The 25,237-nt window shown below is 48.4% G+C and overlaps 1 protein-coding gene across 6 annotated transcripts; it reads right to left on the reverse strand.

The window, feature by feature from the left end:
- Positions 1–1,319: 1,319 nt before the first annotated feature.
- On the reverse strand, positions 1,320–22,382 carry Pdzk1 (PDZ domain containing 1). 6 transcript variants are annotated; one of them, XM_070007551.1, is made up of 11 exons: positions 22,287–22,382; positions 21,555–21,621; positions 18,347–18,393; positions 11,291–11,502; positions 9,651–9,900; positions 7,797–7,933; positions 7,077–7,272; positions 6,283–6,479; positions 5,076–5,333; positions 3,853–4,143; positions 1,320–1,753 (listed from the first exon to the last, which is right to left on the reverse strand). In XM_070007551.1, the coding sequence occupies exons 3-11, from the start codon at positions 18,387–18,389 to the stop codon at positions 1,700–1,702; spliced, it is 1,638 nt and encodes a 545-aa protein (XP_069863652.1). In that variant the 5' UTR covers positions 18,390–18,393; positions 21,555–21,621; positions 22,287–22,382; the 3' UTR covers positions 1,320–1,699. The 6 variants fall into 6 exon arrangements, with proteins under 6 accessions (XP_069863652.1, XP_069863651.1, XP_069863655.1 ...); XM_070007550.1 differs by having other exon boundaries at positions 21,555–21,626; positions 22,287–22,381; XM_070007554.1 differs by lacking the exon at positions 18,347–18,393.
- Positions 22,383–25,237: the final 2,855 nt, after the last annotated feature.

Raw genomic sequence — 25,237 nt, forward strand, 5'->3', positions numbered from 1 at the left:
ATCAGTTCTACCAGAGACTTTAGGTATGACCTTTTAAATTTTTGTTTATTTGTCTGTGTGCCTCAGTACTGCTAGGGCTTGAACTCAGGGTTTGGGCGCTGACCCTTAGCTTCTTTTCTCTCAAAGCTGGTGCACTAGCACTTAAGCCACACCTCTCCTGTTTTTTAATTGGAGATAACTCTCTTGGAGGACTAGGAATGTGGCTTAGTGGTAGAGTACCTAGCATGAGTGAAGCCTTGGGTTCCATTCCTCAGTACCACATAAACAGAAAAGCCAGGGGTAGTGCTGTGGCTCAGCTCAAGTGGTAGAGTGCTAGCCTTGAGCAAAAGAAGCCCAGGAACAGTGCCCAGGCCCTGAGTTCAAGCCCCAAAACTGGCACCAAAAAAAAAAAGTCTCTTGCATGTTTCTTCCCAGGCTGGCTTTGAACTTCCAGCCTCAGATAGCAGCCTCTTGAGTTAACTAGGATTACAGGCATGGGCCACTCATGCTCAGCTTGATTTTCTTTTATATTAGTATAAAGTGCACGGGTTACGTGTCAGTGTTGATCTCTTATGGTTCCTTCCTATCCAGCCCTTTAGCTTTGGGATAAATTGACTATGCTTCACTGGAATAAGACTTTCCTGTTCTTCAGCTGTAAAAGGAGTTGTTGGAAAGTTTTTTTGTTTTGTTTTGTTTTGTTTTGGGGGGGGGTCTGGTCATGGGCCTGAACTCTGGGCGTGGGCACTGTCCCTCAGCTCTTCAGCTCAAAGCTAGCGCTCTTCCACTTGAGCTACAGTGCCACTTCCGGCTTTTTTTTTCTGCTTATGTGGTGCTGAGGAATCGAACCCAGGGCCTCATGCATGCAAGGCAAGCGCTGTACCCCTGAGCCACCTTCCCAGCCCTGTTGGAAAGTTTTTAGACTACTCAAATGCAATTTACGGAAATTGGATTTTATTACCTAGAAATCTCTTTAGTACTAAGATGTTATTCCTGTATCATGTCCAGGATTCTAGAAAGCAAATGAAGATTAAAGCATAAACATGTTATCCAGTAGCCTGGCATTGGTAGTTCATCCCTATCTCCTAGCAACTCAAGAGGCTGAGATCTGAGGCTTGCAGTTCAAAGCCAGCTCAGGCAGAAAGGTTTGTGAGCTTCTTATTTATCTTCAATTAACCAGCCAAAAGCTAGAAGCTGAGCTGTGGCTCAAGTAGTAGAGCACCATCCCTGAGTGAAAAACGAAGGCCCTTGAGTCCAAGCCGCAGTACCAGCACCAAAGAAAAGTTTCTCAAAGTATTAGTGAAGTTACACAAGCCAACCAGAAAGTGTGAGCAGTTCAAAAGGCATTTTCATGGTATTTATTATGGCAATCTTAACACTGTTACAATTTCAATAGTACCATCTGCTCAAATACTTTAACATACAGATATAAATCATCTTTGATGCTGAAAGAATCTACAGAAGAAAGAAGTATCATCAAACGGAAATGTAAAGCCAAAGCTTGGAAGATTTCACATAAAAAGGAGCTGGCTCCTGCCTTCAGCTTTCCAAAGATGACCATAAATAAACCAGCCTGCCAGGAGAGGAAAGCACAAGGCAGCCACGCATGGTGGTTTCCAGTGTTCTCTCATGGACAGCGAGCTGGTGGTGGCTCATGTCCTGAGAAAGCAGTTTCTAGGTATTTCACAGGAACCGTACCAGCCAAAGCCGTTGCTCATTCTCTTCACATCTCTGTATCTTCAGACTGGGAAGACAAATGTGAGGCTGTGCTCTGGGCCTGCGCAGGAGAAAACAGGCTTAGGAATGAATGAATTAGAGTGAGAGTGTGTGTGTGTGTGCATGTATATCGTATATATGAAAAGTACTTTTTCTTTTCTATCATATTCTATAAGTTTTCTATTTGGTTTTGGTTTTGCCTGTGTGTGCCAGTCCTGGGGCTTGAACTCAGAGCCTGAGCACTGTCCCTGAGTTTTTTTGCTCAAGGCTATCACTCTCCCACTTGAGCCACAGCTCCACTCTGGCTTTTGGTGGTTAATTGGTGATAAGAGTCTCACAGACTCTCCTGCCTGGGCTTCTAACTGCAATCCTTAGATCTCAGTCTCCTGAGTAGCTGAGATTACAGGTGTGAGCTACCTACATCTGGCTTTAGTTTCATATTTGACCTCCAATAAAGAAGTTGTAGTTTGATTTCATTTCTTTTTTGTACCAGTACTGGGGCATTACCTTATGATCTTGCTTGGCTCTTTCACTCAAGGCTGGCTGTCTACCATTTGAGCCACTCCCCTGATTTCAAGCCTTTATGTTGGTTAATTGGAGATAAGAGTTTCACAGGTGTGTCTCCTCAGGCCAGCTTCCAAGTGAGATCCACAGATCTCAGCCTCCTGCGTAGTTAGGACTACAGACGTGAGCCACCAGTGCCCAATTTGAGTAGTAGTAGATTTTTTGGTTTTAAAACAATGAGAATACTTTGTGTTAAGCTTTCCAGAATACAAGGTAAGGACCATTTTGTGTATTCATTAGATTACCTGTTCATACCACCAATCAGTATAATTAATATAAAGGTAAGAAAGAGCATACTGAAACTTGTAGACTCTGGACATTGTTTCCTTTACGAACTTGGACCCCAAGTTTATATATGAAAAATTGGACAAAAATAAAACAGACTCACGAAAAAATTTATCTGGACTAGTGGCATGGATCAAATAATAGGATGCTGGCCTAGACATGACACCAAAAAATAAAAACGTATAATCCAATATATACAGGAAAACGCTTCATCTGTCCTCATAAGGCTATAATGCAGGCTGGGAAGGTGGTTCAGTGGTAGAGTGAGTGCTTGCCTTGCATGCATGAGGCCCTGGGTTTGATTCCTCAGCACTACATAAGCAGCCAGAAGTGGTGCTGTAGCTCAAGTGGTAGAGCACTAGCCTTGAGCTGAAGAGCCGAGGGACAGCACCCAGGCCCAGAGTTCAGGCCCCATGACTGACCAAAAAAATAAAATTGCTGGGGCTGGGAAAGTGGCTCAGTGGTAGAGCGCTTGCCTTGCATGCCTGAGGCCCTGAGTTCGATTACTCAGCACCACATAAGCAAAAACAAAAAAGCCAGAAGTGGCGCTGTGGCTCAAGTGGTAGAGTGCTAGCCTTGAGCTGAAGAGCTGAGGGACAGCGCCCAGGCCCAGAGTTCAAGCCCCACGACCGGACCCAAAAAATAAAATAAAATAAAATAAAATTGAAAAAGGCTATAATGCCTGTCCTTAATAACCTCTAGTTTATACCCAAGGAGGCGGAGATACTGTTTTAGCATTTTAATTATCCAATATAATTCTGATAACAGTCCTCCAAATTATCCCTCTTTTCTAGGTAAGAAACTGATCAGTGTCACAACCAGAATTTGGAAACAGGAAGACTGATTCAGTTTCTTGTGGAAGACTGATTCAGCTTCTTGTGGCGGTCTCACAGCATGTTATGAAAATAAGAAACTTGTCCTTTACAGGGAACTGGTGGCTCCTGCCTGTTGTCCTAACTACTCAGGAGGCTGAGATCTGAGCATCAGATTGGAAGTCTGCCTGGTCAGGAAAGTCCATGAGAAAAGCCACAAGTGGAGGTGTTGGTCAAGTGGTATAGTGCCAGCCTTCAGCCAAAGGGCCATGCAAGATTAAAAGGCCCTGAGTTCAAGCCCCAGTACCAGTATCAAGAAAAGAAAAGAAAATGCCCTTAGACTACCTTTTCTCCATAATAATTTGATGTGTAGGTTATCTATATTCATTGTTTCCTAGTATTTTAGAAAACCTGGTAGCCACAGGTATGTGCAACACACTGCCGGCGTGCTCTGCTCTGCTCTGCTCTAGACCACCAAAGGCCAGTGACGGCCACTCACTCGCTCTCTCGCCCCGCATAAGCCAGGCTCTGGCTCCACCGGTACTTCCGCCTGGGCATCGGGCTGGGCGTCCAGCGGGTCGGCCATGGAGGAGACGATAGGGATCTTCTTCGCTTGGAAGTAATTGTAGGCCTTCCGAGCACAGACCAGGAGTGTGACATCTTTCCCACTGCTCTGGATCCTGTCCACCACCGTCTCGTAGGGCGCATCCAGCACATTCTCCCCATCCACCTCCACGATGACATCGCCGTCCTCCAGCCCCGCCAGGGCCGCGGGGCCTCCTTCCTGTACCTAGGGGCAGAGGATCTGGGGCGTCACTTCCAAACGCCTTTGCGTGTATGACTACCTCCCTTTCCGGTGGGGGAGAGGGAGTTCAGAATTGAATCCTTTTTTTGTGTGTCACACCGCCACTTCTAGTTTTTTGCTGCTTAATTGTGGAGGTAAGAGTCTCATGGACTTTGTTGGCCTGAGCTGGTTTGGAACCGTGATCCTCAGATCTGCCTCCTGTAGGACTAACTACAGATGTGAGCCCCCAGCACAGCTTAAGAGTTCATTCTTGGGCTGAGAAGGTAGCTCAGTAGTACAGCACTTGCCCAGCATGCATGAAGCCCTGGATTCCATTCCTCAGTACCACATACACAGAAAAAGCTGGAAATGGTGCTGTGGCTCTAGTGGTAGAGTGCTAGCCTTGAGTGAGCAAAAGGCCTTGGCCCTGAGTTCAAGCCCCAGGACTGGCAAAAAAAAAAAAAAAAAAAAGTTAATTTTCAACTATTATTTCTTGCTGAGGCACAGAGGTTAAGGACTCTCGAATGCTTTTCTACTTCTGAGAGCGCCAGCTGCCATGATCACGTGAGCCATGTCGCCGGCTGGCTGCATGTCACGCTCTGTCTTCAGATCTCGGGTCCCCTTTCTGAACCCCAAACTGAGCACTACAGGAATGACCCATCTTCTATCCACCTGCCAGGCAGAGGCATTAGGCCAAACACAACAAGTAAACAACCCTCGATCAGGGGTGATGGTCACTGAGTTCAATCTGAAAGCCTCAGAGGGACAACTTGGGGAAGAAAAGGCTTGGTCTTCCCACACCCTGACTGGAAGTGTATAGGACTGAGCATGTCTGGACCCCGTGGCCTGGGCCTCCAGTGTGACCTTTCTATTAAGCAGTCAACGGGCGAGGGAGTTGAGCCTCTCCTAGCTGGGCTGCAGGAGCCAGATGAACATACCTCTTTGATGAAGGAGCCAGGCACACCCCGAATCGCATTTAAGTGAAAGCCATAGCCATTGTCCCCCTTCACCAGCCTGCAGAGTCTCGGCTTAGGATCTTCTTCCTCTGTCGTTTCTGGACTTGACTCGTTCAGAGGAGCAGAGGGCGGAGCTGGACTTGACACATTAGGAGGAGCAGAAGGCGGAGCTGGGGGCTGAGTGACGGAGCCATTGGGTAGTTCTTGACTTTTGTAGTAGAGAAACGGAGAAAATCGAGCCTTTTGAACATCAAAGGGGACAACAGAACACTCGATGAAAGGTGCTGGTTGAATAGGCAGGGTGGCATATGTGTTCCACACACCCACATATGTCTGATGGCAAGCTGTCAAATTACTCTTCTACCCCAACCAGGAATAAGAGATAGAGGCTGGTTAGAGGGCTCTGTATGCATGAAGTAAGCTAGTAAAGAATTCTGGGCAGGGCTGGGAAGGTGGCTTAGTGGTAGAGTGCTTGCCTAGCATGCATGAACCCTTGCGTTCCATTAGTACCACACAGAAAAAGCTAGAAGTGGTGCTGTGGCTCAAGTGGTAGAGCGCTAGCCTTGTGCAGAGAGAAGCTCAGGGACAAAGCAGCCAGGCCCTGAGTTCAAGCCCCAGGACTGGCAAAAAAAATTCTGGGGAGTGGAGGCATGTCTCTAGTGGTAAGTACCAGTCTTGAGCAAAAAAAGCCAAGTGACAGCATGAACCCCCAAGTTCAAGCCCCAGTACAAACACACATACAAAAATTGAATCCTTGCCAGGCATTGCTGGCTCACGCCTATAATTCCTAGCTACTCAGGAGGCTGAGATCTGGGGACCACAGTTCAAAGCCAGCCTGGGCAGGAAAGTCTGTGAGACTCTTATCTCCAATAAACCACTAGAACACCAGAAGTGGTGCTGTGGCTCAAGAAGTAGAGCGCTTGCCTTGAGCTGAAGAGCGCACGGACAGCACCCACAACCGACAGAAAAAAAAAATCCTTTCAAAATCGCACTCACCAGTCTGAGGAGTTAAAACTCAGTAACCTCTTAGCATTCTCTTATGAGTATCCCTGTGAGCCTCAGCTCAGCCTTCATGCCCTGCATTCCGACCCTTCCTATTTAGAGAACTAAGGAAGAACAGCCTGAAGTCCGAGGGCACAACTAGCTGGGCCCGCCGGCACGTAGGACTTCTTGGCCTTGTGCTGCTTACCAGTCTGTACATGCTGTCTGTGTCCTTGTCCACCACCAGCAGTGAGGTCTGCTCGCCGCCCTTTCTAATCATCTCCACCACGCTATCATGATCCAAGCCTTCCACACACTGACCATTCACCGCCACCACCAGGTCATTCTTCTTCAAGCCAGCCGCCTCTGCTGGACTTCCAGAATCTATGTCCTTGATGATCTGACCTACCCTCCCCACACACACATACAAAAAAAAAATCAGAAAAGACCCTAAACAAATAAACGGGGATCTCTGCTGGAGCCCAAAGCTCTGGTGAAGAAGATAGAAAAGGCATGCTGAATACAAAGTTGCAAGCTAGTGGCTCACACCTGCAATCCCAGCTACTCAGGAGGGGAAGATCTGAGGATCACAATTTGAAGCTAGCCCAGGCGGGAAAGTCCATGGGCTTTTTCTCTGATTAACCATCAAAAAGCTAGAAGTAGGGCTGAGAAGGTGGCTCAGTGGTAAAGTGCTTGCCTTGCATGCATGAGGCCCTGGGTTTGATTCCTCAGCACCACATAAGCAGAAAAAAAAAAAAAAGCTAAAAGTAGAGCTGTGATTCAGGTGGTAGAGTACTAGCCTCTAGCAAAAAAAGCTGATGACACTGTGAGGCCCTGAGTTCAAGCCCCAGGACCAGCACAAAGAAATACAAAGAATAACCTTGGCTTCCAGTGCTGCATGGGGCATAGAAGCGGAGTTGTGTGTGCTTCCTGGTTCTGTGCGGTGGTCCTAGTGTGCATGGGGCGGGGGGCTGGAGTCCACGGGGCCCTCTCATGTCTCACCTTTGTGTTCAGGGCCTGCTCTCAGGTAGAAGCCGTAGCCATTGCTCCCTTTCTTCATCTCCACCACACGCGGCTGCTGGGGCAGCAGCTCCAGGCTGGCGGCATCCCTGTGGAATGGCATCTTCTGTTCACTGTGGCGCTTGTATGTGTCCTGGTCCACAAGCAAGAAGGCGATGCGGCCTCCGGCCTTCTTCACCTACAACACACACACAGATGAGAAGCCACCCAGACCCCACAGACGTGGCTGGGGGTGTCTCTTGCCTCAGTCCCAGGAAGCAGGGGCTGCATGGCTGAGCTGAACTGGTCAATTATCTTCACTTCTCTATGGTTGGTTTTCCTTTTTTCATGTGTGTGCCCACAGTGGGACTTGAACTCTTGGCCTCATCTTCTTGCTTGACTTTTTACCCTCGAGGTTAGAGCTCCACCATGTGAGCCACAGCTCCACTTCTGGCATTTTACTGGTTCATTTGGAGATAAGACTCTCACAGACTTTCCTACACAGGCTAGCTTTGAACTGTGATCCTCAGATCTCAGCCTCCTGAGTAGCTAGGATGACCGGTGTGAACCAGCAACTGTGACAGCAGCAAATGCTGCCAGCCGAGCTCTCTTAATATGAAGAACCAGCTCATGGGACTCATCTTCAGTCCATCCCATGCCCTGCCCACCAGTTCTATGACTTGAGCAGCAAGGGCAGGCACAGCGCCCCTAGGGTCTGCTTACCTTCTCCACCACTTCCTCATGACTGGCCTTCTCTACATTCTCTCCATTCACTTCGATCAGGTAGTCATTGGCTAGGACTCCTGCTTTCATAGCCACGCCATGAGGGGTGATGTCGGTCATGCAGACCCCCGTTTTGCCTGGGAAAGAGCCAAGCATGAAGGCTGTGTCATGGAAGAGCCTGCAAGTCCACTCACAAAGGTTTTTTTCCCCACAGGGTAAAATTAGAATTTCCCATTTTAGAGCTAACTCAGCCCCACAGCTGCTGTCTATCATCAAAAGATAGTGAGTGCTTAGTGTGCGTATCTCTACTGAGCACTGTTTCCAGAGCTATGTATTCTAAATTGGCGCATAATGGGGTCCATTGATGTCCATCGCTGTCCCCTGACACCTCGCCCTCCCCATCAGCCACAGCAAGTGTCCTGCTTTCATGTTCATACACACACCGAATGTGATGCTGTGTCCACCCACTGTGCCCTCCCCTTTCCCACCCTCCTCCCACTAACCCCTCCACATCCAAGAGATGTCTCCCAGCTACTCAGGAGGCTGAGATCTGAGGATCAAGGTATGAAGCCAGCACAGGCAGAAAAGTCCATGGAGTCCATGAGAATCTTATCTCCAATGAACTACTCAGAAAAAGTCAGAAGTGGTGCTGTGGCTCAAGTGGTAGAGCGCTAGCCTTGAGCATAGGCTCAGGGACAGTGCGCAAACCTGGATGGAGTGCATATACTTATTCCTTAGCCAGTTTAATCATATATATGTGTGTGTGTATACGCATTTATGTATACATATATTTGTTTATATTCTGTCTAGCATCCAAATGTATACGAAAACATGAGCCTTTTCTCTTGCAGCCTGGTTTACTGCAATATGAATTTTTCATGTCCATCCATTTCCTGAAAATGGCATAGTGTGTTTTTGTTTTTGTTTTTGTTTTGCATACATAGACACTACATTTATACACATGTACATATATACAATGTACACATATAACATATTAAGTACATCTACATAAATACAACATGGTATTTTATTCCTCCATCAGAAAGTATAACACTATGCCAGGGGCTGGGAAGATGGCTCAGTGGTAGAGTGCTTGCCTTGCATATGCATGAGGCCCTGGGTTCGATTCCTCAGCACCACATAAGCAAAAAGAAAAAAAAAGCCAGAATTGGCGCTGTGGCTCAAGTGGTAGAGAGCTAGCTGAAGAGCTGAGGGACAGCGCCCAGGCCCAGAGTTCAGGCCCCACGACCAGACACCCCCCCCCCAAAAAAAGCCAAGCAAAAGATAAAGGTCCTGAGTTCATGTCCCAGTACTGGCCAAAAATAAAGGTAGCTTTTATGAAGAATCTCATTTCTATTGCTTCCCTTTCACTTCAAAGGAGCTAGAAAAGTATAAACAGCCAAACACTGGTGTCTGACTCCTGTGATCCTAGTTACTCAGGAGACAGAGCTGAGGATCACCATTCAAAGCCAGCCAGGACAGTAAAATCTATGAGATGGGACTCTTATCGCCCAATAACCAGGAAAGAGCTGGAAACAGAGCTGTGGCACAAGGGGGAGAGGACCAGCTTTGAATGAAAAAAAAAATCGTAAAGGACAGCGCTTAGGCCTGAGTTCAAGCTGAAGCACTGGCTCAGACAAATAAGTAATCATCAGCTCTGTCACTCTTGCCTTCAAAGGGTCAGCCTGAAAGCACCAGCAGACAAGAGTGCCCAGCACGCCTTGCAGCTTTCCAGCATCCAGGTCCCTCAGTCCATGACTTTACATAACTGTGCAGGAGGAGGGCGACTGTGAGATGTCTGCTAGTGGAGAAGAAAGGTCATTGGCCTGCTGCCATGCCCGCCCTCACACTCACCTTGAAGCGTTTTCAGAGAGAAGCCATAGCTGTTTCCATCCTTCACCAGGTAGCAGAGCCGTGGCCTCGTCCAAGTCTGTGCCCCTCCATTGATCACCACGGCCGTTTTCCTACTGTTTGAATCCAGCTCCTTCTGGCTGCTGCTCAACTCTCTCAGGTCCACCTGTTTTCTGATGGCTTTTTCATAGGAATCCCCATCCAGAACAAGTAAAGTCACTGAATTCCCACTCTTTCGGACAAGGTCCACAACCTAGGAGGCAAGGGAAATTTTCCCAAAGAGAGTTCTTTTCTTTTCTTTTTTTGTGCCAGTACTGGGATTTGAACTCAGGGCCCAGGCTCTGCCCTTTAGCTTTTTTTTGTTCAAGACTGGCTCTCTACCCCTTGAGACACATCTCATCTTCCAGCTTTTTGCTGGTTAATTGGAAATAAAGAGTCTCAAGGACATTGATGCCTAGGCTGGACTCAAACTGCTGTCCTCAGATCTCAGCCTCCTGAGTAGCTAGGATTACAGGTATGAGCCACTGGTGCCTGGCCCCATGCTCTCTATCTGGTTCTGGAGGCCCTGGTGATCTTACTCCCTGTTCACAAGCAGATGGGGCTCCAGCCACCTCCACCACAGCACCCCCAAATCCAGGGGAGATGAGGCTGGGGCCCTGGCACTGTTAGGAAGCCATCACAAAACAGCAACAAACTAGAGATGAATGTGGTCCTTGGCCCTGCCGGTCTTCCCAGGTCTCAGAAGAGATGCGGCATGGTACCTTGAAAAGGGAATCTGGCAGAACTGCAGCTAATGCCAGACCTTTGCAAATCTCCACTACATTAACCTATTAGCAAGGTAATTTAGCTGAGCGAATGCACTAGATACCTCGGGAGGTGGCGGGTTAACAAGATCGGTAATAAAGGCCAGGTGCTGATGTGGCTCACACCTGTTATCCTAGCTACTCAGGAAGCTGAGAGCTGAGGATTCTGATTCAAAGCCATCCTGGGAAGACGAATCCAAAGACTCTTCTCTCCAATTCACCAGAGCTGTGACAGAGCACATTCTTTTTTTTTTTTCAGTATTTTTTTTAATTGTGAAAATACTGTACAGAGGGGTTACAATTACATGGGCAAGATAATGAGTACATTTCTTAGCAAGCATGGTAGCCTCCTCCTTTGTTTCCCCTTCCCATCCCTTCCCATTCTCCCCCCACCCCCCCTCCTCAGAGCACATTCTTAAGTAAAAGAAGCTAAGCAAGAGTAGGCCTTGAGTTTAAACCCCAGTCCTGGCACGCGCGCACACACACACACACACACACACACACACACACACACACACACACACACACACACACACACACACACACACACACACACACACACACACACACACACACACACACACACACACACACACACACACACACACACACACACACTAGCAGAGTTTCTGCCCTATAACAATAGATAATGTATATTAGACCCAACACAAAATATAATCTCAGTTAACTATAGGGGACCTGACTGGCCAACATAAAGTATAATGACAAGACCTTGCTGGTGGCAGCCAAGAAAGAGTCAAGTTCCCCTGACCCCACCTCAACATCATCAGGGGAGACATGAAGGCCGAACGGACGCTAGAGAACACAGGGGCCCCTCACCTGCACATGCTCTTCCTTGTCAACGAAGACGCCATTCACCCTGAGGACCCTGTCCCCATCCAGGAGCCCAGCCTCCTCTGCAGGACTCCCCTGCTCCACCACCCGGACAAGGTGACCATCAATGTCCTTCTCAATTCGTAGGAAGAAGCCATAACTTTGTCCTTCTTGCTTGGACAGCTTACATTCTCGAGGGTTGAAAGTGGTAGCCATTTCTGTGGGGGGAAATCAAGGAGAAATCCGTGGGAAAGAAAATGGTGCTGGGTTGGGCTGGGAAGGTGGCTCAATGGCAGAATGCTTGCCTTGAATGCATGAGGCCCTGGGTTTGATTCCTCAGCACCACATAAGCAGAAAAAGCTGGAAGTGGTGCTGTGGCTCAAGTGGTAGAGCGCTAGCCTTGAGCGCCCAGGCTCAGAGTTCAGGCCCCATGTTCAGGGGACGGAGGGAGGGAGGGAGGGGGAGGGAGAGAGAGAGAGAGAGAGAGAGAGAGAGAGAGAGAGAGAGAGAGAGAGAGAGAGAGAGAGAGAGAGAGAGAGAGAGAGAGAGAGAGAGAGAGAGAGAGAGAGAGAGAGAGAGAGAAATTAAGTCCAAGCTGGGTGATTGGTTCAAACATGTAATCCTGATATAAACTGATATAAATGGTAAAGTTCAGGAGGATCATGGTTCTAGGTCAGCCTGGGCAAAATTAGTTTGTCTGACAGATCCCATCTCAACCAATAAAAAAGCTAGATGTGCCAGGCATTGGTGGCTCATGCTAGCTACTCAAGAGGCTGAGATCTGAGGATCAAGGTTCAAAGCCAGACTAGGCAGAAAAGTCCCTGTAAGACTCTTATCTCCAATTAGGTCAAGTGGTAGAGTGCTAGCCTTGAGTCCAAAGAGTCTTACAGACAGCGCCCAGGCTGAGTTCAGGCCCCACAACCAATCAAAAAAAAAAAAAAAAAGCTACATGTGTTTGTACACACCTGTCACTCCAGCTATATGAGGATCACTGTCCAGACAAACACAAAAATAACTAAAGCAAAAAAAAAGCAAAGCATCTGCTTATCAAGTGCAAAATCCTGAATTCAAATGAGGATGACAAGGAAGACAAGGAAGGGTCAACAGGACTTAAGTCTAAACACATGATCCAAAAAAAAGTTTAAGAAAAATCAAGCCAGGCACCGGTGGCTCATATATAATCCAAGCTACTCAGGAGGCTGAGATCCAAGGATCCTCATTCAAAGCCAGCCTAGCAGGCAAATACGTGAGAGTCTCATGGCCACAGCTCCACTCAGGAGCTGTGGCCAAAGGAGTCTGGTGAAGGACAGGACGAGAGAGACGTGAAGCAGTTCAGTGCAGAAGCCAGGGCTTGGAGGTGGCTTGAGATATGTGAGAAGCAGTAGAGAAAGATGGTTGTACAGGATTGTGGGGCTTGAACTCAGGGCCTCATGCCTCTTGCTTTTTTGCATCTACTGTTTGAGCCACACTTCCACTTTTGGCTTTTTGGCGGTTTAATTGGAGATAACAGTCTCATGGGACTTCTCTGCCTGGGTTGGCTTTGAACCAGGACCCTCAAAACACAGGAGATGGGGCTGAGAAGGCGGCTCAGTGGTAGAGTGCTTGCCTAGCATGCATGAAGCCCTGGGTTCCATTCTTCAGTACTACATACACAGAAAAAAGCTGGAAGTGGTGCTGTGGCTCAAGTGCTAGCTCAGGAATTGTGCCCAGGCCCTGAGTTCAAGTCCCAGGACTGAGGTGGGGCGGGGAGGGAAGCAGGAGATGTCCGGTGGCCCCAAGGTTCTTCCTTTCCCAGGAATGTCCCCTTCACCACAGCCGATGGCTAAGGGAGCCCGGCCTCAGGAGACCCAAAGCGCTGCCGCAGAGCGAGGTCCTGGGACGCTCAGCACGGTCTCAGAGACCGCCCAGCAGAAAACCAACACCGTGCCCTTTCCTCCGACAGTGACCCCATGGGGCAAGGTGGGGAAATGGCCACAGAGCGTTCCGCCTCCCCATATGCCGCCAGGGAGATTGCAGATTACCATCGCTGACCTTTGTGCCCAAAGAGCCAGGCGAACAAGGCAGGCGGGCGGCCTCCCACCAGCCACTCACCTGACTCTCACCCGGCCCAGCCTAGTCCCTCAGCCGCCACTCCAGTGGCAGGAATGACCATGTTGTTCAGAAAACCAAAGACAGCCGGACCTGGTGGCCCACCCCTATCATCAATCCTAGCCTATCATCAATCAAGAGGCTGAGATCGGAGGATCACAGTTCAAGGCCAGCCTGGGGAAGGAAAGGTTGTGAGGCTCTTATCTGCGATGAGCCACCAAAAAGCTGAAAGTGGAGCTGTGGTTCAAGTGGCAAGAGCATCAATCATGAGGGGAAAAGCCAAGCGAGAAGATGAGGCCCTGAGTTCAAGACTCAGTGTGTGTGCGTACACACACACACACACACACACACACACACACAAAGGGTCTTCCGTCACCTCCTTAATTCTGAGTTGGTCCATCCGCCCCCAAGCCTTCTCTGTGTGAGCAAATATACCTCATAGAAACAGAACAACTCCTTAGCAGAAATCAATCATGGGATTGGAAAGCTGAGCCAGGTGGGGTTCATTGTCTCTTATTCCTCACCATCTCCTTTAAGTTGTGTTCTCCATCTTAGTTGCCCCTCAGATCCCCGGCAGGGACAGGACTCTGGTTCTCCAGGCCCTGCCCTCCAAGCACTGCCAGTCTCCGGCCCTGAACCCTAGAACCTCTGGCCTGACGTCCCACCCCGCCACACCCCGCTATGCCCGCCTCAGTCTTCAGGTCACGGACAATGGCAATGTTGGAAGGACTCTTCATTAACAACCACCCTGAGCTCGCTTCACTCACTGCTGAAGCCAAGGTGGCAGCAGGGCCGGCGGAGGCCCTGGCTCACGCCATGCAGACACCTCAGCGGCCGGCGCGGACAAGACGACGGAATGGAGCAGATAAAAACCACCTTCAGGGCTGGGAAGGTGGCTCAGTGGTAGAGCACTTGCCTTGCATGCTCGAGGCCCTGGGTTCGATTCCTCAGCACCACATAAGCAAAAAGAAAAAAGCTGGAAGTGGCGCTGTGGCTCATAGTGGTAGAGCGCTAGCCTTGAGCTGAAGAGCTGAGGGACAGCGCCCAGGCCCAGAGTTCAGGCCCCACAACCAGACCCAAAAAAAAAAAAAAAACCACCTTCAGCCATGACTTCGGGGAGGAGGCCAACCTCCCAAGCCTAAGTGCCCTAAAAGCTCATCATGCTAGCCAGCCCTGGGGGCTCATGCCTAGGGTCCTAGCTACTCAGGAGGCTGAGAGCTGAGGAGGCTGAGAGCTGAGGATGACACTTAGAAGCTGGGCTGAAAAGAAAATCCCATGAGACTCCAATTAACCAACAAAAAAGCCAGGAGCGGAGGGGTGGCTCAAGTGGTAGAGCACCAGCTTTCATCAAAAAAAAGGCACATGATGGGCTAGGAAGGTGGCTCAGTGGTAGAGTGCTAGCCTTGAGCTGAAGAGCTGAGGGACAGCGCCCAGGCCCAGAGTTCAGGCCCCACGCCTGGACCCCCCCCCAAAAAAAAAGGCACATGAGAGCACAAAGCCCTGAGCGAGCGCCAATACCAGCACACGCATGCACACACATGTATGCACACACACACATACATACACAGATGAAGAATGGCAAAACCAGAGTCGGGTGCCAAGAATGGCAACGATGCTCTGGAAGGAGGCAAGGTAAGAGGCTTTTGCAATGTGCATCACCTGTGACCAAGGCCTGACTTGGCCTAGAAGCAGGGAAAATAGAATGAAGGTGACAGCGGAGGTGAAAGAGCAGATAAACTGGGCAGCCAGGTTTCTCTATGCAGAGCTGACATCAGCTGCCACAGCCCAGATTTCCATATTCCAACCACCCAGGACTAGCTGCCAGCAGCCGGCAGATCGGCCCCAGCCAGGGTCAGAGCCAAAAAATTATAATAATGATCATAATAAAGCTAAATCTGGTTTTGATTTCATTGTCTGCTAGCTGTGTGAAGATAGGGGACCCATTCTTTGGGGTTTTTTTTCCCCTTTCCTTGTTGTTGGTTGGTGGTGGTGGTGGTGGTGTGTGTGTGTGTGTGTGTGTGTGTGTGTGTGTGTGTGTGTGTGCGCTGGTTCTTCCTGAGGCTTGAACTCAAGACCTAGGTTCTGTCTCTGAGCTTTTGTGTTTAAGGCTAGCACTCTACCACTTGAGCCACAGTACCACTTCTGGATTTATTTTTTGCCAGTCCTGAGGCTTGAACTCAGGTCCTGGGTGCTGTCCCTGAGTTCTTTTGCTCAAGGCTAGTGCTCATGTTTGCAATCCCAGCTCTTTCTTTGGGAGGCAGAATCAGAAGGATCATTGTGCGAGGCCAGCCTAGGCAAAAAAAAAAAGGTGGGGGGGAGAGTTAACAAGACCCTATATCAACCAATAGATGGATGGGTCTTTTATTCCAGCTACAAAGAAAATCTAAATAGGAGGATGATGGTCCAGGCCAGCCTGGGCATAAATCCAAGACCATATGCCAAAAATAATGAAAGTGTAGAGAGCATGAGTCAAATGCTATAATAACTGCCCTGTCCACAGACATGAGGCCCAGACTTCTACTCCCCCCTCTCCCCGCCTCCCCTGCCCCAGGCACTCGGTATTAACAAAAACGTGAAAGCAATTCCATTTCATCCTTCTGCAGAAAGTGTTTCCTAGAGCACACGCATCGATAGTGTTCATGAAGACAGCACACTGAAGTGGCCTGAAAGCATCCTATTGGGATACCACACAATCAAATATATTTACTTTCAATAATATCAAAAACAGAAGGATGACCAAAACTTGTGATACCTGTACTTCTCCCTTGTCACCGTTGCCGTTTGGCCAGTGACAGATTTCAAATGGTAGAAATGAGAGTGAGTTTGGCAATCCACATCTAGAATGCCAGCCTCCAAGAGGCTGAAGCCAAAAGTACCACAAACTCTAGGCCTGTCCACATAGCAAGAACTTGTCTTAAAAACAACAACAAACAGAGCCGGGCACTGCTGGCTCACACCTAGTTTTCTCCCCACTCAGGAGGCTGAGATCTGAGGATCAGGGTTCAAAGCCAACCTCAGCAGACAAATTTGAGAGATTCTTATCTCCAATTAGCCAGCAAAAAGCCAGATGTAGAGATGTTGGCTTAAGTAGTAGAGTGCCCAAAAAAAGTAGACTGAAAAGGCTTAGAAATAGCAACCAGGCCTTGAGTTCAAGTTCCAATACTGGCATTAAAAAAATCAAATGGGGGAAATAAATGAATCAATGTATTGAGAATTATCTAGAAATGAGTGATCAGAGGCCCCGTGAGTAATTTTTATGTCTCTTATATGATAAAGAATAGAATCTGCTTATCACAAAGTAAGTCCATTTACCCCTCCTACCCTGGCCACCGTAAACAATACTTTGTACTATATGGCAGGACTCTAGTCTAAAGTTCACACACTAGTTGCTTAGCTAACAGTTTTAGGAGGGAGAAGGAATGGAGGTGCGGAAGCTGTGCTGATGATGGAAGGGGTAACCGAGGCAACTATACACCCCGCCCCATGGCAGGCTGAAGGAGGTACCCCCAACTGACCATCTTCTATTTTGGGGGGCCAATACTGGGGCTTGAACTCAGGGCTTTGGCTATTTGAATGTCCTACACAAGGCTGCTGCTCTACCACTTGAGCTACAGGTCCACTTCTGGATTTCTCTCTTTTTTTTTTCTGGTTAAGTGGAGATAAGAGACTTTCAAATTTGTCTGTGTGGGCTGGCTTTGAGCCGCCATCCTCAGATCTTAGCCTCCTGATTAGCTAGGATTACATGTGTGAGCCACCAGCACATTCCAAATCAGCATCTTTTAAATAGCCTTTTGCACTGGATTGCCCCCTCATTGTTTCCATATGTCCGGCTTGTTCCCCAAGTCCTCCTGCCCCACTGCCTCCTGCCTCCCACCAAACTTCCCAATCTTGTTTTCTCCATTGTCAGCCTTGAAAATATCATTCAAGAAATCAAAATCCAGACTCCAAGCCAGGTGCTGGTGGCTCACGCCTGTTATCCTAGCTAATCAGGAGGCTGAGATCTGAGGATCCCTGTTCAAAGCCAGGCCAGGCAGGAAAGTTCAGGAGACTCTTATCTCTAATTAAACAGCAAAGCTCTATCAGTGGAGGTGTGGCTCAAGTGGTAGAGCTCAAGGCTTGAGCAAATAAAGTTAAAGAATCAGTACCCCTTCTGCCCCCCTCCAAATGTCTGTACTCCTTGCTAAGGCCCTGAGGCTCAGCCAGTCCACCAGGCTCCTCCACTGCTTACACCGTAGCTCCAGGGCTGCCTTTTGCTCTGGCCACAAACTGTGCCTGGAACTTTCCACTGTGGGTTCTTACTCATGGTACTTACTAAGTAAACATTTTCCCCCAGAGAATAAATCCAAGATCTTCCCATTTGTGAGCTACAGTTCAAACTTTTGCTCAAGGCTAGCGGTCTACCACTTGAGCCACAGCGCTACTTGCAGCCTTTTCTATGAATGCAGTATTGAGGAATCGAATCCAGGGCTTCATGCATGCAAGGCAAGCATTCTACTACAGAGCAACATTCCCAGGCCTGATCACTCGTCTTTTGAGTCTTAAACATCATTTATATGTTCAATAAGGGATAGTTCATTTACTTTGTGCTACTACTGGGGCTTGAACTTGGGACCTCATGCTCTCCTTTGGCTTTTCCACTCAAGGCTGAGGCTCTACCACTTGAGCCATAGCTGCACTACTGGCTTTCTGTTGGTTAATGGGAGATAAGACCTCATGGACTTTTCTACCCAGGCTGGCTTTGAAGTGTGGATCCTCAAGTCTCAGACAGATAAGATCTATTTGATGCCTGCAGATGGGCCAGCCATCAGAGTTGAGCCCACTTTAGATGCAGTCCTGTCTCCTAGGAGCTCAAAGTCCAGGGGGAAGGGTTAAAAATGTAACTACTAAACAATGGCAGAGAATGATACTGAAACATTTAGAATGCTTTATTCCGATCCACAGTCATGGAGCTTTTACTACGCTCTAGGAACCAACCTGCAAACTTGTGATGAGTTCTGAAATCATCTGAATCGGCCATTTAACTATGGGAAAAAAAAAAAAAGGACTGAAAAGTTAAGCTGGTTTTATCTAGTTGTTGGCATAAATCCATCCTGGATTCAAAATAGGGGGGTCCCAACTTCCCAGGCACTGGGAACAGGGTGTTATGGGGACACATAGAAGGGGGAGAAGAAGACAACCCCAGGTAGAAGAAACAGGAGGTCTCAGGAAATGAGATGCTTCAGAACAACCAGAGTGCATGAGTATGGCAAAAAGAGATGAAGCTCTGGGCTGGGAAAGTGGCTCAGTGGTAGAGTGCTTGCCTTGCATGCATGAGGCCCTGGGTTCGATTCCTCAGCGCTACATAAGCAGAAAAAGCTGGAAGTGGTGCTCTGGCTCAAGTGGTAGAGCTGAGGGACAGCGCTCAGGCCCAGAGTACAGGCCCCACAACCGACAAAAACAACAACAAAAGAGATGATCTGATGATATGCACTAGTAGCTCACACCTGTGATCTTGCCTGCATAGGAGGCCGAGAGCAGAGGATCAAGGTTCAGAACCTCTCCAGGCAGAAAATTCTGGGAAACTTATCTCCAATTAACCAGTGAAAGGCCAAAAGTAGAGTTGGCACTCAAGTGGTAGGGCGCCAGCCTTGAAGCAAGATTATCCAAGCACGCTATGAGTTCAAGTCTCACTTGTGGCGTAAAAACAAACAAAAACCAAAAAGCCCACAAACACCTGGGTGGAACCATAGGAAGAGAAAAATAAACGATCCCCTAAACCCTGGGGGCTCCCACGGATGTATTGAATAGCTCCTTCGAGGCAGGTGAGGACCGAGGGGAGCTGTGGTGTCTGCTCTTAAGGAATAGGGATAGTTGACGTGAACCCTAACATTCCTCTCTGTGTAATACACAAGCCTAAATTCACAGCCTAACCTGATCTGTGTGTGTGTGTGCAAGAGTCTCATGGACTTTCCCATTATGACTGGCTTCAAACCCAAACCCTCAGATCTTAGCCTCCTGAATAGCTAGAATGACAGGCGTGAGCTCTGGGCCCCAGCATGAGTTCGTGTTCCCAGGTTTGAAGCTTCAGAAGCTGCTAGAGCCCGGGATGGATCTCCATCTGCCATCAAGTAAGCAGGAGAGGAGGCCGTCCCCTGGTCCAGCGCTGGCCACCACCAACAGTCCATGCACCTAGGCCCAGCCCATTGCCACGCCCTGAGACTATACCCTCACAATGCAAGCAGCCAGGCCCAGCCGCTCCTTTGCTAAGGGAGGAAGATTCAACCGGACACACTTCCCACTCCAGTGCCCATGTGCCCACCCACTGGTCTTTGATAAACCCACCAAACAGCTTAAGAAAGTGTGTGGGGGGGTCCCTCATGGAATCCAAGGGAAGGAGTTGCTTGGGGCAAAGCATGTCCAAGTCCAGCCTCTACTCTCACCCAGTGTCCCACACTGCAAACATGGGAATCATTTCAACTCGATCACACCTGAGACCTGACCTGACAGCGGCAGCAGATTCTTCAGCCTCCTCTCCTGAGCAGTGGCATCAAAATAACCAGGCTCAGCAGGGCACAGCAGCTTATGCCTGTAATCCAAGCAACTCAGGAGGCTGAGATCTGAGGATTGTGGTTCAAAGACAGCCCAAGGAAGATAAGTCCACAAGGCTCCTAGCTCCAATTAACCACCAAAAGCCTGAACCACCAAAAGGCTTAAGGGGTAGAGTGCCAGCCTTGAGTGGAGACAGGTAAGGGAAAGCATCCAGGCCCTGAGTTCAAGTCCCAGTGCCAGCATGAAGAAAAAGGAGAAAGTAATCATCTTACACTCCTCTTTACGATTTGATTTTCCAAACAACCCTGGGGAACAGCGGCAGGCCTTCATTTAACAATGATAACCTGGAGGCTCCAGGTGGCTAAGTAACTTTAATGGCTTGGAACAAACAACTGAACCATAAACGTGGTTTGGTTGTCTTCCCACCAGATGAGAAGCAGCTGCCTAGCCAGAGGTCTAGATGTCATTATTGACAGCTTCCTATTGAATGGTACAGAGACCCTGCAGAAGAGTCGAAGATCTTAAGTCATTGATTTAGTTATAACATGCAAACTCAAAGTCCCTGAACTATGGGTGCAGGAAACAATGAATATAGGTTTTTTGTTTTTTCTTTTTTTTTTGCCAGTCCTGGGGCTTGAAGTTAAGGCCTGGGCACTGACCCTGAGCTTCTTGAGCCACTTTCTGTTTATATGGTCCTGAGGAATTGAACCCAGAGCTCCATGCATGCTAGGCAAGCACTCTACCACTAAGCCATCTTCCCAGCCCATGAATATAGGTGGGTTTTTTTGTTGTTGTTTTTTTGTTTTTGTCCGTCGTGGGGCTTGAACTCTGGGCTTGGGCGCTGTCCCTGCACTCTTCAGCTCTTCAAGGTGAGCACTGTACCGCTTGAGCCACAGCGCCACTTCCAGTTTTCTCGTGGTTTATTGGACATAAGAGTCTCACGGACTTTACTGCCCGGGCTGGCTTTGAACCGTGATCCTCAGATCTCAGCCTCCTGAGTAGCTAGGATTATAGGCGTGAGCTGCTGGTGCCCAGCTTGAATATAGGTTTTATGTGACCAGATAACTAGGGTCAGAAGCAGGCAGGGCTCTGGGACTTCTTAATACAGGACTGAGAGCTTTGACACCCGTTGTGGAAATCTTAGTAAGTGGAGAGAAACACATTCCTCTTGTATAACCAACCCGTGTCTTCACAGCGGGATCAATCCTGGCATAAGTATTTACAACGGAGGATCCCTTGGCTAGAAATCCAATTACAAAGATCTGAGGTGCCGGTGGCTCACGCCGGTCACCCTAGCTACACCACAGGAAGCTGAGCTCTGAAAAATCCTGGTTCAAAGCTAGCCAGGGCAGGCAAGAAAAGTGAAAAGTGAAGCTCAAGTGGTAGAGCACCAGCCTTGAATGGAAAAGCTAAAGGACAAGGGATCAGGCCCCAAGTTCAAGCCCCAGGACTAGCAGCAAAGCAAAACAAAAAAATTGTAGAGGGAGGACAATCTGTCAGTTTACCCCTCACCCCAATCTACCACCCCCCTCAAAGGGTCTGGCCTTCCCCACGGGCTTCTCTTCGGCCCGAGGCTGCCCACTATGTACCAAGGAAGAAGGCAAAGGGAATGACAGAAAACAGGTAGGTCAGGGCTGAGCCGGGGCCTTCTTACCTGGGATAGAAGGAATTGATCCTGTCACTGAGGAATTCTCTGTGAACAGCACAGGTCTTGGAACTCACTGGACTTTGAACAAAGATTGATTTAAAAGCTGATGTATTTAACAGGGGTGTGTGGTCTCAGTTCATGTGACCTCTGGCCTGTTTCCTGTCAGCTGTCTGAGACCTGAGCAGCTAGAAACTCTGACAAACTTCCCAGTCAACCCAGCGCGCTGGCCTCCCTGCCAGCCTCCGGCCTCCCTGCCGGCCAGAGTGGTCAGCAGCCTCTGCCCCACGCCCAGACCACAAGAAGGGCGGACGGGAAGGAGGGCTGCAGAGCAGATAAACTGTGGCCTCACCCAGAGGAAGGCTAGGTGGGCAGAGAGCCTCAGGAAAAAAACATCAAAGACCCTTGGTGTCCTCACCTGGGACTCCTCTCTCTCCCTGGGAGTTCAGCGCACCTGCAATCCTGGCTACTCAGGAGGCTGAGATTTGAGGATCGTGGTTGAAAGCCAGCCTGGGCAGGAAAGCCCATAAGATTCTGATCCCCACTGAACCAGCAAAAATTTGGAAGTGGAGGTGTGGCTCAAGGAGTAGAGCACCAGCCTTGAGTGAAAAAAGCTAAAAGATAACACCTAGGCTCTGAGTTTCAGGCTCAGGACTGGCACCAAAAAAAGGCCAAAAAATAAAAATAAAAAGGCAACCTCTTGAGATATTTTGGTGGAAATTTTTTTTCCCTCTTTCTCACCTGAGTGTCAATTGTGTTCTCCAACTGCTAATAGCTCTTCCTCTCCCAACACTTAAGAGCCCTTCTGTGTGTTTGTGTGTGTGTCTCTCTGTCTATCTAGGCCAGCAGGGCCAGGGCGGGCAGGTGGGCGGAATCTGCATGCATTCTTCCCTGGGCCTCTGCGGGTGGCTGAGCGTCAGCTGCCCCGGCTCCCAGCTGATCCCGCCCAGCCACACCCACCGGCTGGATCCTCCCACCATGCCACAAGACAGTGCTGCAGGTGGGTAGGCAAGGCCACTCTAGGCTGAGGACAGACGGGGTGGCCTTGCCCTCCTTCCATCCACACTCAACGGTGGGCCCTTGCAGGACCACCAGCAGTGGCATGACCCAGCCAGCGGGCAAAGGGCATCAGCAGACAAACACCTGAGCTGCTTCCTCCCACAGCTCTCCTCCTGCGCATTGCGGAAGAATGTTTTGAGTGTCAGAATCCAACAACTGAGTCCAAATCCTTTTTTGCAGTGTGGGTCTGGAACTTGAACTCAGGGCCTTGAGCTCTCTCTTGGCTGTTTTCACTGTGGCTCTATCATGTAAGGTAGACCTCCAGCTCCAGCTTTTTGCTGGTTAAGCCTCAGCTCTACTTCCAGCTTTTTGGTGGTTGATCAGAGATGAGAGTCTCAGGGACTTTCCTGCCCAGGCTGGCTTTGAACTGTGATCCTCAGATCACAGAGTAGCTAGGATTACAGGTGTAAGCCACTGGTGCCTGGTTTATGTCTGGCTTTTTGCTGGTTAATTGAAGATAACTGAAATTAATTGAAGAGTTTCAGACTTTTGCTCAGGCTGAGATGCTGAGCGCTCTCTCTCTCTCTCTCTCTCTCTCTCTCTCTCTCTCTCTCTCTCTCTCTCTCTCCCTCTCTCCCTCTCTCTCTCTCTCTCTCCCTCTCTCCTTCCCTCTCTCCCTCCCTCTCTCCCTCCCTCCTCCTCCCCCCTCTCTGCCACATTCCCAATCCTTCTCAGTCTCTTGATAGCAAGGATTACAGGCATAAGTCATTGGTGCCTGGCCAAAAAATAACATACTTGCTCCAAAGTTTTAGATTTCTGTGAATGTTAATGAGACTGATGTACTCATTAACCATGTGTATAAAGTCCAAAAGTTAGTAGGAACTAATCTTATTCTGTTCAACATTTTAGTGGGGAAGGTTTTTTAATTTAAATTAAAAAAATAATTTTTTAGGGGCTGGGAAGGTGGCTCAGTGGTAGAGTGCTTGCCTCACATGCATGAGGCCCTGGGTTCGATTCCACATAAGCAGGGGGGAAAAAAAAAGCTGGAAGTGGCATTGTGGCTCAAGTGGTAGGGCACTAGCCTTGAACTGAAGAGCTGAGGGACAGCGCCCAGGCCCAGAGTTCAGGCCCCACGACCGACAAAAAAAAAAAAAAAAAAAAAAATATATATATATATATATATATATAATTGTTATTATAAAGGTGACATATGTGGGGAAGGCTTTTGCCATTTAAAAACCATTGTTCCTCTTTTGTTTTCTTTTCTTTCCTTTCTCTTCCATTTCTTCTTTCTTTTCCTTCCTTTCTTCCTTCTTTCCTTCCTTCCTTTCTTTTCTTTCTTTCTTTGTGCCTGTACTGTGGCTTGAACTTGGGGCCCGTGAGCTGTTCCTCAGTTTTTTTCACTCCAGGCTGATCCTCTACCTCTTGAGCCACACCTCCACAGTTAATTGGAGATAAGAGTTTCATGGACTTTCCTGCCAAGGCTGACTTCAAACACTGACCCTCAAATCTTAGCCTTCTGATTAGCTAGGATTACAGACATGAGCCACTAATGCCCAGTCACTGAATATATATATATATATATATATATATATATATATATATATATTTTTTTTTTTTTTTTTTTTTGCCAGTCCTGAGGCTTGAACTCAGGACCTAGGTGCTGTCCCTGAGCTTCTTTTGCTCAAGGCTAGCACTCTACCACTTGAGCCACAGTGCAACTTCTGGCCTTTTCTGTGTATGTGGTACTGAGGAATTGAACCCAGGGCTTCATGTATGATAGGCAAGCACTCCACCACTAAGCCACATTTCCAACCCCTGGCTCTACTACTTGGTAGTTGCTTTTCCTCTCATACATTCAGTTTTTTCATCTGTAAAATATAGCTAATACTAACGACCTCAGAGAATTGCTCAGAGACAAGGAAGAGACTTTGGTGCCATGTCTAGACCTGAAATTCCTCAGTACATAATACCATTTTGCAAGAAAGGTACACATTGTACCCACAGTCTTATGAAAATAAACCTAGGAGTGTAGAGTGGACAGGTGAGATTGTGGAATGTTCCAGAGCATGGTAGATGGCATGCCTGCTATCCTACCACTCTGAAGCTGAGCACTGGTAGCTCATGCTTATTATCTAGCTACTCAAGAGGCTGAGATCAGATAATTGTGGTTCAAAGCCCGCTTGGGCAGTGAGACCCTTATCTCCAATGAACCAACAGAAAACTGGAAGTGGAGCTGTGGCTAAAAGTGGTAGAGTGCTCACCTTGAGAAAAACAATTCAGGGACAGTGTCTAAGCCCTGAGTTCAAGCCACACCACTGACAAAAACAAAACAAAACAACAACAACAGCATTCTGCGCTACTGGTCAGAAATAGAGAACCATCTAGACTTCCCACTTCTTGCCAATACCTCCACCAGGTCACATGTAGACACTGGTGATAGTTGTAGAGGGCATCAGGGTTGGCAAGCCAAGTTTTTCAGGATGGAATCAAAGCCAGGCTCTGTGGCTCATGCCTGTAATCCTACCTACTCAGGATGTTAACATATGAGGATCGCAATTCAAAGCCAGCCTCAGAAGAAAAGTCTATGAGACTTTTTATGGCTAATTAACAATCAAAAAGCCCAGAGAGGTTTGGTGCCAGTGGTATAATGCCAGCCTTAAATGGAAAAGCCAAATGAGAATGAGAGTGAA

Source organism: Dipodomys merriami, unplaced genomic scaffold (assembly GCF_024711535.1).
Source record: "Dipodomys merriami isolate MVZ:Mamm:240054 unplaced genomic scaffold, mDipMer1.0.p SCAF_7, whole genome shotgun sequence".
In the NCBI taxonomy this organism is placed as follows: domain Eukaryota; kingdom Metazoa; phylum Chordata; class Mammalia; order Rodentia; family Heteromyidae; genus Dipodomys; species Dipodomys merriami.

What these genes read in the sequence shown, in the direction of transcription:
- Pdzk1 (XM_070007551.1), bottom strand. Translation starts at nt 18,389, where the DNA reads ATGGCCGATTCAGATGATTTCAGAACTCATCACAAGTTTGCAG. An exon ending in AACTCATCACAAGTTTGCAG is followed by an intron (nt 11,503 to 18,346) that starts GTTGGTTCCTAG and finishes TTCCCCCCACAG; the next exon opens with AAATGGCTACCACTTTCAAC. An exon ending in CTGGCTCCTTCATCAAAGAG is followed by an intron (nt 4,144 to 5,075) that starts GTATGTTCATCT and finishes CTCTGCCCCTAG; the next exon opens with GTACAGGAAGGAGGCCCCGC.